The sequence below is a fragment of the Toxotes jaculatrix genome, chromosome 7 (assembly GCF_017976425.1).
Source record: "Toxotes jaculatrix isolate fToxJac2 chromosome 7, fToxJac2.pri, whole genome shotgun sequence".
Taxonomy (NCBI): Eukaryota; Metazoa; Chordata; class Actinopteri; family Toxotidae; genus Toxotes; species Toxotes jaculatrix.
In genome coordinates, this window is record NC_054400.1 from 6,071,996 (window position 1) to 6,085,649 (window position 13,654).

The window sequence follows — 13,654 nt, forward strand, 5'->3', positions numbered from 1 at the left end:
ATATTCTTTGTCTATTGATGCCAGGCTTCAGCTTCTCAATGTACTTTGCAACTGGTACTAGTAGTAGAAGATTAAAGAACTGAGTTGAGTTTTTAGCTTTCCATTGCAGATATTCTGTCTTTATTTGAAGCTGTATCAAACATAATGTCTTTACTTCTCATTTTTACAATTAATTTTCACATTTGTTAAGATCAACATATTTACATTTCATATTTTGTGCAGGCAAGTGAGTTTTTTGAGCAGGAAATGGGATGAGAATGTGAATCTTGGATTAACTACACCCATTGTATGTCATGCCACGCTCATGATAAAAGAAATGAAAGTAACTTAGCTGACTGACACATCAGCTCACACAAGACACTATTATCCTGGTGGCCATGTCATCTGTCTTCCTCCCAGGACGTGGATGTGAAGGTGATAAACTGACTGAGCACCGTCCTTTCCATCGTTGATCACTGTGGAGGGCAGAAACATACCCAGAATTCAATGTGGAAGTAAATAAACAGCCTGTATTTTCACATGAATGACTGTAGGTCAGCTACTGTCATAAACTAAATAACTCACCCACTCTGTATCCTTTAGTTAAAGATTCCTGCTTTGCCACATTTTTGGCGACAACCAACAAATGTCCTAAGAGCTGAAAGAAAAGATCAGGACATGATTTTCATTTTCCATGATTTACTCAGTGATGTCTGAGCTGGTGATGAAACAGTTACGGCTTTTCAAAGATTAAAATTTTTAATGTGTCTGGACATCGGGGAATTCTGGGGGTAAAGGACCCAGGTTGGACCTTTACAAAATATTATCTCATTTAGATGGTTAGAAGAATCTTTAAGGATTTTATAAATATGAATATATCATATAGATATGCCAGAACAACGGGAAGAATTTTTAAACATCCCTCTAGGTTTTTCAAACATCACCAGTCAATTAATCAGATTATATCATGTTAATTCTGGTTTTAATCTTTACTGCTTATTGATGAATGCATGCATGCATTACATTAGGACACATTTACCTTTAATGAAATGTGCCTCATAAACAAAACTGCCTTCCCTTGTTACTACATTTAAATATTAGATTTGGGACTGTGGTCATGCTTGTTAACTCAAACAATACGCACCAAATATTAACCCTTTCATGCATGAATTATGAACACCTCAGTTATGATTTTTTTCCCCAGTGTTTTTATCCCTCTTTAGGCATGAAAAAAAATAATACAATTGAAATTTTGTTTATGAACCTTTTTGTCGTGGAGTTACAAACATGTCCATTCTGCGTGAAAACTATCATATAAAAACATTTTTAATTCTACTAATCTGATGTTTTCTCACAACATTGTCTGCGCTGTGTACAAATGTTCTGTCTCCCCTCTGATTTGATATTGTCCTCTCACATAATAATGTCCTGCTCATCTCCACTTCCCATCCATCTTGTATGGCAATTGGCAAAGCATCCAGCACACAAGACACTGCGTGCAGACATACTTATTTTTTGTGTGCATGAAGCATCATGGCATCTGATGGCATTTTTTGCTTTGGTGCACAAGCATCCACTGTGTTGGCTGATAAGAAACTATAACAATAAAGCCCATGCATATACAAGAGAACAGCTTTTGAATAGCTGCCCACTGTAGTGACCACTATGCATGAAAGGGTTAATATATGAATATGTCCTGACACTTCCTTAAGGGGACAGTGACAGCAAATAGATTTTGTGCATACAGCAGCTTGTCCTGGGTTTGGACCTGGGGGTGAGCTGGGGGCTTGCTGTGTGGACTTTACAGTGTTTGTTTGAGGATTTTTTTTGTAACAGCCCTCTCACAGTCCACAGAAATGCTAATTATAATTAAACAAAAAAAGTGTTGTAGGTACACATCTCTACATGGCCTAAAGTTTGTTGACATATCGTATATTTGTCTGTTTCTGGTCTGGGGCTATATTCTTAATGGTTTGGGGTAGGCCCCTTAGTTTCAATCATGGGACATTCACTTGACGCTACATACAGTTATATTTCAGACTATGGTGTGCTTTGTGGGGAAAATTACCTCAGCATCATCATCTTTGGCCTCACTTATTCTGGGAATGGGGATCCTTGGAATGACGAGGAAATGAACAGGGGCCTGCGGGCTGATATCCCTGAATGCCAAACACTGATAAACACACGGCAACAACATATAATGAGGTGTTGCAGTTGCACACAACTGTACATTTCACAACTTTATCAATAAGCACGTGCCAAATTTGTCTCCAGACTCCACGTGGAATAGGACAACAGAGATAACCGTTCACAGACACGTTTTGGGGATATGCCGTGGTGTTTACCTTCTCGTCTTCATAAATGATATCTGCAGGGATGCTTTTGTCAATCACTTTGGAGAAGATGGTTGGAGCTGCAGAGCCGTACCTCTTGCTGGCCTCCTCTGCCAGCTTCACCTCGTCCCTTTTGGTGCACAGTGGTCTCTGTGGGTCAGGGAGACACATGACACGGGGCCAAGTAAAAGCTCCGAACTGATAACCGCTGCAAACATGCAAACAAAAACGTACCAGAACAACGTACGAGGGCCACAATAAACCAAACCTCTTGGTGGCGGGGCTCTGCAGGTTTCCCACAGCCACCACCAGAGCTGCTAAGAGGACAGGTGTTGTCCATATGCTCTGCAGCAGCTAAAGAGAATAAAATGTTTATGAGAATAAGAACAAGACTGTTTATTTTTAGAGCAGCTACCTCGGCTAGACAAACGCGTTGCAAACGGCTAAGGTGAGTCGTTCCCGTCGCGGCGAGCTGCGTCCGAAAAAGCTGGCGAAACATAGCTAGTTAACTAGCTATTATGATTAGTGTATACTAAATATTTCGGGGTTTATCTCGTATTTTTAACACTTAACTGCACAGTCTAAAAATCTTGCTCGCAAACTAAAACTCTGCACGTTACGTACATACGTACATACGTTGATGTTGCTTTCACTTACCCACTTGGAATTTTTTTATTTAGCCAGTCGAGTCCTGAATGAGAATTATCTCCGTTTAGGTTTATAGAAGGCTGCAGATAAATGACACACCGTTAGAGTTGAAGTTGAAGCTGCAGTTTCATTCGAAATCGATTTATATAGGGGTAACTGAATTAACAGTGTTGGGATAAGACCAGAAATAAAAATGCCCCTGCGAAACACACGTACAACGTAATTTATTCGCCAGAAAGTTGTCCTTCTCCTATCAGCTGTTAGACATAACTTCAGTACTCATCGCCAACGAATTTTAGACCTGGCAGTGTGCATTTAGGTTCTCTAAATTTTATAATTGCCACGATAATGTTTGCATAACTCAAACTTACGACATTTTTGGGTGTCTATAAAGGGGGCATCGATTCATGGCTACAAGGGTCGTTCAAGAGCGTCAACGTTCACCGATGCTAACCACTGCCAAAGTATCGGTTATATGAAAGAAAATCACTTGATATGGCCTTAAACTGAAATAAACTACAATATTTGGTTTAACCGTTATTGGTGCCCGTATGGGGGTAGATGTTCACAGATCCAAAATACTGTTGACTATGTATTTTTTGTATACTGAGTATATTTTAGAGTGACTTTTCGTGCGATGGGGGCGCTGTTGTGGAAAACTGCTAGCTCATGTATCAACACAACGGAAGAAGAAGCCAAAACATGGCGGCCCGCACACGGCTGCCCTTGCTGTTCCCCAAAAACCTGCCTCCGTTCAGGCACCAAAAGCTCGTCCACACCGAGGTTGCGGCCAAGGAGCCCGCGTACCCTCCCATCGTCCCTTCTCTCACGGCAAAAAGCAAGTCGGCCCGTCGGCGGCAGATTGAGGAGCATGTGAAAAAGATATGTGTCTCCCCGGTGGCGGAGAAGATCTCCCTCATCACACGCATCCAGAGGCAGAAATTCGTGGTTTTCCCTCAGACTTTCGCCCGGAACGCAGACAGATGGTACCAGCACTTCACCAAGACCGCGTACATCCCGGGCCTGCCCGAGAAATTCGCCCTCACCCCGGAAGGGACCACCGGGGAGAGTGGCTCGTCTTTGGCCGCTGCACAAACCGCAGTGCCGGGGATTGAAGATGAGGCGTTCGCGGACATCCGCTCCTTGGTGTCCCGTGTGATTTTACAGGAGCACTGGCACATGAAGAAACGCAAACCTTTCCTGTACCGAAACCAGGAGATGGTGTTCGGACCTGTTCTGAGGACCCTGGTGACCTCACTCACCCACAGTCTGGCCAAATACAACCCAGTGCTCCTCAGCTCCAGTCTAGGTATGGATTAAGAAGAGTTGCAATGATTAGTCCATTAATTGATTAGTCGATACTTACCGTATATAAACATATACGTAAAGTATAAAAAATACTTGTAAAGTAAAAATTAGTGGTGCAGGATGGCCCATTTCCCAATGATATATGTTATGATGTTCATTTTCTTGTTCAGATATTAATCCCCAGGTGAACTTTTATTGGAGAAGAGGACAGAGGATCATCCCAAAGGGGCACCGGAGAGGCAGGCTAGAGCCCACCAGGTTCCAGATTGACGACCACCCGAACAGTCAGATTAGGATAACTCAGCAACTGCCACCGGTAGAAAAGCTGCATACACCGTTAAAGTATACGAATTATTTAAACAGAAGCTGAGAGATGCTATAAAATCAATAATCACTCTCTGGCATTTTCATTTCTCTTAGTTTACGTCGATGGAGGCTTCCTATGCAGCTGAAGTTCCAGAGATCACGTTTGCTCCCAACCTGATGCCTCTGTTCAGAAGACAGTATGACAACAACATCTTCACAGGTAACACAGCCACAAGAGACCAGTCACATCCACTGTGTTTCGCTTCATCGCAGTGTTTTTTTTTTTTAGTCTATACTTGTGTCATGAATGATGTTTGTGACATCTGATGTAAACTATGAAAGCATTCACAGAAATGTTGCAAAACACTCTTAACATCAATAATCTGCTGTTACAGGGGTTCTGGTTGGTAAACATGAGCGCGGGATGTTCCCGTTGCATTGCATGGCATCTTAGTTGTATTTCTCATTATGCAGTTACCTCCTGTTGTTACTAGGGGGCTCCAGCATGCAACTTTCGCTCTGTGCAGTCAGACACATGCAGACAGACTAACCTGCAATCATTTTCTCCAAGTCATAGTCCATGAGATGGTTGATCCTGCTACTGAAACAGACAATGGTTTGGTGTTTGGACATGAGCGTTTCCACTGGTCTAACTTACTGTAAGAATACAGAAAACTGTAGCCTTAGGCTTTTCATTTTTTTAAAATCAGTTATCAAAATAGATTTTTTTTTAGTTGATTGTCCAGGTCAGGCAGTCCTACTTGGGAACATAGAAAAGTTTTCCTGATTTAGCTTTTTTTCATCACCCCCTCATCTTTCATTTGTGCTCCATTTATATTAAACTCATCCTTTTGGTCTCACTAACAGGTTCTAAGCTAGCAGATCCAGCGTGCTATGGTCACACTCAGTTCCACCTGGTTCCTGACCGGTACCACAGAGACCGGATGGTTCGGCAGCAGCAGTCTGACCAGGTGGAGGTCTTCCTCAGAGCCAATGCTCTCGCCAGCCTCTTCGCCTGGACAGGAGCTCAGGCCATGTACCAGGGTGAGTTATCAACAAAGAAAAGAGACACCAGGTTATGTACATCTGGGAAATACTAAGAAATATGTGATAGAAATGTCTCTTATATTTTATCAATGTCCCTCTCACCTCTGTAGGTTTCTGGAACCACGAGGATGTCACCAGGCCTTTTGTGTCCCAGGCTGTGATCACCGATGGCCATTTCTTCTCCTTCTTCTGCTACCAGCTCAACACGGTGGCCCTCTCTGTGGAAACAGATGCCAATAACCCCAGGAAAAACCTTCTGTGGGGCACAGAGAGCCTGCGACTGTACGAGAGCGTGCAGGACGGAGAGGTGGTGGGCCTGAATGACGGTGTCATCAAGCTGCTGGTTCAATTCCTCATCAACCGACCGTAGGCTTCTTCAGGTGTCCGTCCTCTCTTGTGATTCTTTGCTTCTTTTTGCCAGTGAGAAACGTCTGTGTTCTCCAAGGCAGAGGAAGATGCAGGACGTCAAGATAAAGAGCTGTTCAAGAGCCGACATGGCAGAGATGGGGAAGTTTTGTCAGACTGTACAAAATGTAATTTTCAAAGAAGCAGAAAAATCTGTTAAACAGGTTTATGAGTTTGAAAACTGAACAAAGTACTGAAAAATACTAAACACACATCACTGGTTATTATTGTGCAAATTGTATTTATGCAAAAATAAAGTCATGCTTTACACAACAGACAGTCTTTGTGTTTTTAGTACTTACTGTTAAAATTGAATTATTTATAAGAAATTTTTCCTGCATTATTGTCAGACTCATGATGAACATGAGTTTTTTTTAAATATCAAACTCAAATCATCTTTTTTATTCCATACTACTTACCAGAACCTGGACACTATGAATCAGTTTTAAACTGGTTCAACTTAAAAGGTAAATTTAAAATGTAGGTTTCCCTGCTGCCTGAAAAATCTGAGCTAACTGAATGTGATTTAACAAACAATCATGATTTAACTTATGTTGAAGATAAAGGAGAGTCCTGCACGGGTCCAGTTTTATGCAGCTGCAAACCTTGTATCTTGAACTTACTCATTACCTGCGATTATCTCTCAATCAAATGCGAACCTGACCTGACCCGACTTTAATAAATTTAAAACTAATACATGTTTTAAAAAACTGCTCCTTCATTTTAATTTGTTTTATTTAATTTTTCTTTGTTCCCATGTACATTTCATCTGCTGGCTGCCTGACTTTAGCTGTTATTTACCTTTTATCTGTGTTATCTGTGTCATTTATTTTTATCATCATAAATCTATTTTTTACTCGTTACACATAATTTTTGTGGGTTACCCGTTGGGTATCTGCAGAGTTTTAACTCTCAAACAATGCATGCGGTGAAGTCTGCTCATATGCAAATTTGGTTTCTCTAAAAAAAACCTAATAGCCGCCTGGTTAGCTCAGTTGATAAAGCATGAGACTCAATCTCTCGGGGTTGTGGGTTTGAACGCCACTCCGGGCAGCACCGCCTCCCATGGGCCCACCACCCACCCATGGGAGGTGCCGTAGGACTTTGGTGCATTGTGGACTGGGCGGCAGTCGTCCCCACGACCTGGGCCTGGACCCAGATATGTGGCAGGTGATGACATGACATTAGGTTGATGAGAATGTATGATTTTTTTTTTTTACAGTGTAAATGCAACTCAACCACCAACACCACAGTCAGAGAAACTCACTTCTGCCTTGCTTCTTGCCTATCACTACCATCATTCTCAAACTTGTGGTCTTTAACCAACTCCTACGCAACTGTTTTCACTTCACACAAAAGGTTTTGTACAGCTTTGTCTCACTTGCATTAGTACTCCTCAATACATCTAAATGGAATTTCCCCTTAACACAATAACAGTTACTTGTGTAGTTTTAATCTGCTTGTTGACAAATACAGTGGCACACCTTCATACATTAACATGAAAAGGATCACACAAACATCTGCATATTCGATGTCACATCTTGATATACATGTTAAGGTAACACACAGTAAGCAGACACAGCATTAGGCACACACTATTGTAAGGACAAACTCTAAAAAGTGACAAAAAGTCATTGCAAGCACAGTATGAATGGTTACTAGACAATTTCCCTTTGGGAAATCGCGAGAGTGGTGCATTGCACTGCTAGTAATGTTGTGTGCTTCGCAAAACCCAGTATTGACACTATTGTGTGTGTGTGTCTGAATGTGTTTGTGTGCCTCTGTCAATATTGTGCGGTGCTTCTGCACCGCACAATATTGACTGTGTGTGTGTGTGTGTGTATGTGTGTCAGTCTGTCTGTGTGTGTCTGTGTTTGTGTTTGTCTGTGTGTGCCTGAGTGGATCTGTGTCAATACTGGGCTGTGCTTCGCACAACCCAGTATTGACTATTGTGTGTGTGTGTGTGTGTATGAGTCTGTGCGGGTGTCTGTGTTTGAGTGCCTCTGTCCTGTGTGCCTCTGTCAATATTGTGCGGTGCTGGCGCACCGCACAATATTGACTTTGTGTGTGTCAGTCTATCTATGTGTGTGTCTGTGTTTGTGTGTGTCTGTGTCTGTGTGTGCCTGAGTGGGTCTGTGTCAATACTGGGTTGTGCTTCGCACAACCCAGTATTGACTATTGTGTGTGTGTGTGAGTCTGTGTGTGTGTGTGTGTGTGTGTGTGTGTTTGTGTGCCTCTGTCAATATTGTGCGGTGCTGGCGCACCGCACAATATTGACTGTGTGTATGTGTGTGTGTGTCTGTGTCTTTGTCAAAAGGGGGCTGTGCTACGCACAGCCCCCTTTTGACCCCTATAGTTCTGCTATAGTTTTAATTACAAAGACAGAGAGACATAGAGTTGTTACAGGGGGAGAGAGAGCCACAGCTCTTGCAGTCACGGTTGCCATGGGGATGAGCTTTCCCGCCGCTGAGGCAGCTCACAGGTGCTCTGACGAGCTCATTTTCGGCCGAATCGGGCCTGCCGAACAACTGCTATCCATGGAAAAACAAAACATGGTATCGCTAAACAAACGGCACCGTCAAAGAGAGAAGACTTTAAGGAAGACCTGAATCTATTTTTTATGGTCCTACTGTCTAAAATGTGGATTTTACAGCAAGTTTCAAAAAAGGGGATTTTCTGCTTTTCTCCAAAAATCCTCTGCTCGATTAACATTGGAGTCAATGGAGCAGTTGAGAGCTCCTCTTGTCGCTAAAAGGCACGCCAAAGAAAAACCGTAAATCCTACAGGAAAAGTGAACACATTGTGAGAGAGAGGACAAGTGTGGCTACAAGTGTGGAGAATTTCACTGCTCTAGAGTAAAATTTGTGGCCGTAGTCATCGTGTAAATAAAAAATTTCAGAGAGTTCTTTTAAAGCCTCTCCACTCTAACCTCCCACTCTAGCCCGGAACATTCCGCAATACACACTCATTGTAAACCCTGATTTTTTCCAAATTCACTGCTGATCAATTAGGGCTCACAGTTCAAAAACTACACAACTTTTGAAAAAGTTGAATACACCCCGAATACACGAGACTTGTGTCTACATTTTACAGTTTGAATGGTGTTTCTAGGTGAAAGTATGCCAGAGGAGATACTGTTTGAAAAAGGGGAGAATTTGCGACTTTTTTGAAAATTTCCCAGCCATTCTCTATGGGAAAATTTCGGCCGGTTTTTCGCGAATTTCTTCGCGAAACGTGAATATTCTGGAGAACAAAATACAAGCATACCGAGTTAGATCGAGCCGCACGTTTTGATGTATCATTTGTTAGTATGCGCTCAACGGTGTGGGACGAGTTACGAACCGAAAATCGTCCGGAAGAAGAAGAAGAAAAAGAAGAACCGGGAGAACAATAGTGTGCATGCTTTGCATTGCACACTAGGTACCTCTATAGCTTTGCTATAGAGGTGCCTAGTGTGCATGCAAAGCAATGCACCACTAATTAAGTTGTTTTTTGAGAGTGTAAGGCACTGCTCACAGACCAAAAAGCATAAATAACAGAAGTGAAGGTAAATTGAGGTTGCTGTAAAAGCAAAGAGAGTGCACTTCCTCCCTCACAGAGAAGTGGTAAAGGGAGAATAAGGTACAAAGTCAACAGGATTTCGGTTTCTCCACAGGAAGTGAGGGTATGAAGGGTTGAACACACAGAGCAGCTATAAATGCTTTGGTCTCTCAACTGTCGTGATACTGTTCATTCAAAATAAAAAGTTTCCGATGAAACTGAGTAGAAACTATGTACAAATCAGAGGAACGGCTATAAAGTGGTGGTTATTGCATTTCATTTGGTTTCATTTTGATCATAACAGAGGTGATATTCACAAAATAACTGGCTCAATATTGCTTCAGTAAGCTCTAACATTCACATTTGAAAATAAGCAAAACAGCTCTAAAGAAGCTTGAATCTGCAGGACTGCAGCCTTTCCGGTCTTTAAACTTTACGCTGTCTCATTGAAGAACTTCCCTCTGATCCACTATTTTCTCCCTGTGTCCTGATGAAGGCATCAAGATTAACATTATGAAAAACCACAAATATATGCATAAAATTTGAAACCATATCAATGCCTCTCTTTGACAAGGCATCATTTATAAATTTCTTCAGCTGTAATCAATGGGGAGGATTTTTCCACAAGTAGTTCTTATTAAAGTAATCTATAAAGCATTAGTAAATGATATATTACTCCACTGATTACAGCTTATAAACCTTTACAAACGGTTCCTTATCAAAGAGTGGTACTGAAAACTCTTTAGGGAAATTAGCAGCAGTCATGTAGTACTCACAGTGTGTTCGTGTGATCAGCATTTGTCCCAGTTTCTGAGAACAAGGCAAAATAATTTCAAGTTAAAATACAACATACTACATACAATACAGCAATAATATTGATCTACACAAGAGCATCCGTATGCTGTCTGACTACCTGCTACGCTGTTTTTCTTGGACTGACTTCTCTCGTAGAGCAGGATGGCGGCGACCAGGACGATCACTTCAATCAGGATGGCTATGAAAGGCTTCAGAGGCTCCCAGAAGGTGATGACCTTCAGCAGTGGTGGAAGAAGAATTCAGATTTTTTTTTTTGCTTAAGTAACAGTAGAAGTACAACAATGTAAAAGAAAAAAAAATGTACATTACAAGTAAAAGACCCCCCCAAAGACAAAAAAATTCTGCTTCACAAATTTGTATTCAATTTTCCAGACTTTTCTCTAATCTAATCTTTTTTTTTTTATATATAAAATATCAGGTAATGTTACACCTTTGAGCCACAAACAATTATTATAACAATCTGAGAAGTTTAGAGGAACTCTCTCTTTTGTATCATAAGCTTATCTGTAATTCTAGCTGTCAGATAAATGTAATAAAAGTGCAATATTTCTATTTCTGAAATTTCGTCAGGTGCATGTTTCAGCCAGTCAAGTATAAATACCACAAAATGATACTTAAGTACAGAACTTGATTAAATGTAATAAGTTATTTTCCACCACTGACCTTCAGCTTCACAGGGCTCATCGTGGTGCTAATGGCATACGCTGCTTCACAGTAATACAATCCGGAGTCAGCATCAGACAAGTTGTAGATTTTCAGCTTGGTCGTCCACCCTTCGTTTTTGATTTCATACCGTTCAGGCTGTGCATTAATGGAAATCTGCTTGCATAGGAGAAAAGCATCCCACATCTTATTACTTGCCATCCTATAAATCCAGTGGGTCGGGTCATGTGCGTATTTTATTGCCACACTTCACTTTCCACTTCACCAAATGGTTGCTACATCTATTGTAACGGGCAGTGAGCATCATCTCAGGGTTACGATAAAGAAAATACATTTTTTAAACTTTTACAGATGGAAAGAAATCCAGCTTATGAAAATATTGAAAATGTGCTCAGGATTCTTTCACGTGACAAAATCATTATTAAACAAGTTGTGTCTTACCTAATACTTTGCCAATCTTGGATCCCTAACTTTAACTAGGTAAAACAAATGCTGCTAATTTAAAGCTAGCCAATTACACACATCTCACTTAACATCACATCAAAGACAGCCTGTCAGCAAGGAACTCACTCACTTTCTCTGTATTATTTCCTCTGTACCAGTTCCAGTTGAGGGGCTTTGGTTTGGTTTCCTCCATTTTACATAAAATCACCGTAAAATCCCCTGTATAGCTGACTACTGGCTTGTCTCGCACCTCTCCAATCTGTGGAGCTGGTGGAAAACGGGGGAAAGACAGATAATGGTGAGAAAATGGCACTGTACACTGTCAATCCTGTACCCTTTAAACAAGCAGGGGTAAATATTGATATTCATTAGGTACAAGCAGCAGGGACTTGACAAGCTGATGGTAAGACCAACGCTGGCTGAGAATGTGAAATGTGATGCAGGGAGTTATAAATATAACTCATGAAAGGATTTGTTGCGTACCTGTCAAAATGAAATCTATTTGTGCTTCATTTCCAAACATGCATGAGTAGTTTCCCAGGTTTTCTTTATTGACAATCCTGAATCTGCAAAGCAGAAATATAGGAAAGGTTTTACACCAAAACATACGTTACTTAATTTAGCATTAATGTGACATACAATTTGTAGTTGAACAAATGAGGCACTTACTCTCGTTTGAGATTATACTGCCCATTCTCCACCTGCACTGTGACATGGCTGTTCTCGATTTCATCCCCATCTTTATTCCAGTAACCAGTTATGTTTGGCGGTTTGTTCAGATTACCAGCCCAGGTGCACTCGAGTGTTAGACTGACAGGGTTAGTCAGTTCGATTTTCTCTGTTTGACTTTCACCTGTTTGGAGAGTTGTAGAAGAGTTTCAGACACAGACAGTTTGAGTGAGCGGACACTCGTCTGACAAAACATCCATCTCTGCCATAATACTACATTTTATGGTCAAAATTATCCACTGTAAGCAGCAACATTTACACATCAAGCTGGGATGAAAAAAAGGCACAATATGCTGACAAATTAAATGTAACATACTCTACAGACTGATGTTCGAAAATAATTACCTTTGAAGACAGCACTTCTCACTTCTGTTGTCAGAGGACTAACGGGAGCTAATGGCGTAGGTGTTGGGCCAGGTGTCTCTGAAAAGGAAATGGAATACATTTATAAACACATACACATATTCATAAATAATCCTACTCACAATGAATCTACAGTATGTGAGTTTATTCACAGAATCAGTTATATAAAAAGACAAAAACTACTCTAGAGGCATTAAAAGTATCGAGTATGACCCCAGCCAATGTACAGGTATAACACATCCTTATTAAACTGTTATCTGATAGCTAAATAAAAAACTTTTAATATTTGAATTTTTCCGTCTCTCTTTTACATACCAGCAATGATTGTTCATTGTTGTACATTAAAGCTGCTAGTCCTTAAATAAGTAATTACTCTTAGTATTATTGGACAGTTTTACCATCCCTGTGCCTGTAAATACAATTTCACAGGATTCTTTGGGGATAAAAAAATAAAGACAATAAACTCTGATTACAGGCAGCTTCAAACCAAAATATGTACTACATGACATTTTCTTCTACTCTTCACAAGGTTACAGAACATTTAGTGGAAAAAGAAAAGGCAGGAGAGACCTTTAACACAACCATATACAGTCAAAATTAATCCTAAATATCATTTACTTGTATTGATGTGTCTGCAGGAGACGAGAAGCAGGAAGATCTGAAAAAAGAGTTGCATCCACGAGGCTGACATGATTATTTTCCCTCTGTCCTCTCTGTGAGAACGTTTCTCTTTAGCTGTCTCTCGCTGTTTTGCTCTGCCTACTGCATCATCTCACCACCCCACCCCTCCGCTCTGCAGCCCTCAGCTGCACAAGTGACGCAGCCATGATATCACCCTGCAGCCTGTGGGAGGCCGACTCCATCCATTATTCAATCAGGCAGGGTTTATATCTTGATGCTGTGCTGCAGTGTGTCCTCTCCTGCAGGGCCATGCATGGACAGAGCTAACTGAAATAAACACTCCTGTGCTTCAAGGCAAAAATGTTGCTTTCTGTGATAAAAAAAATTTTGAATTCCTCTCTGTCTGAGTGCTATTGTGTTGCCACTGTGGAGCTTTCTGCAAGGTGCCCTAC

The 13,654-nt window shown here is 41.1% G+C and overlaps 3 protein-coding genes across 4 annotated transcripts; 1 reads left to right on the plus strand and 2 right to left on the minus strand.

The window, feature by feature from the left end:
• Positions 1-101: 101 nt before the first annotated feature.
• hint2 (histidine triad nucleotide binding protein 2) lies at positions 102-2,948 on the minus strand. The gene is made up of 5 exons (XM_041042423.1): positions 2,728-2,948; positions 2,325-2,462; positions 2,048-2,152; positions 565-637; positions 102-455 (listed from the first exon to the last, which is right to left on the minus strand). The coding sequence occupies exons 1-5, from the start codon at positions 2,809-2,811 to the stop codon at positions 364-366; spliced, it is 492 nt and encodes a 163-aa protein (XP_040898357.1). The 5' UTR covers positions 2,812-2,948; the 3' UTR covers positions 102-363.
• A 684-nt stretch (positions 2,949-3,632) lies between these two features.
• On the plus strand, positions 3,633-6,299 carry mrps30 (mitochondrial ribosomal protein S30). The gene is made up of 5 exons (XM_041041833.1): positions 3,633-4,269; positions 4,439-4,584; positions 4,689-4,794; positions 5,442-5,618; positions 5,732-6,299. The coding sequence occupies exons 1-5, from the start codon at positions 3,663-3,665 to the stop codon at positions 5,989-5,991; spliced, it is 1,296 nt and encodes a 431-aa protein (XP_040897767.1). The 5' UTR covers positions 3,633-3,662; the 3' UTR covers positions 5,992-6,299.
• Positions 6,300-9,509: 3,210 nt separating this feature from the next.
• Positions 9,510-13,401, minus strand: emb (embigin). 2 transcript variants are annotated; one of them, XM_041041835.1, is made up of 9 exons: positions 13,200-13,401; positions 12,564-12,641; positions 12,159-12,342; positions 11,973-12,055; positions 11,620-11,756; positions 11,046-11,201; positions 10,480-10,597; positions 10,343-10,376; positions 9,510-10,053 (listed from the first exon to the last, which is right to left on the minus strand). In XM_041041835.1, exons 1-9 carry the CDS (start codon positions 13,270-13,272, stop codon positions 9,993-9,995), a joined length of 924 nt encoding a protein of 307 aa, XP_040897769.1. In that variant the 5' UTR covers positions 13,273-13,401; the 3' UTR covers positions 9,510-9,992. The 2 variants fall into 2 exon arrangements, with proteins under 2 accessions (XP_040897769.1, XP_040897768.1); XM_041041834.1 differs by having other exon boundaries at positions 11,046-11,204.
• Between the last annotated feature and the right edge of the window lie 253 nt (positions 13,402-13,654).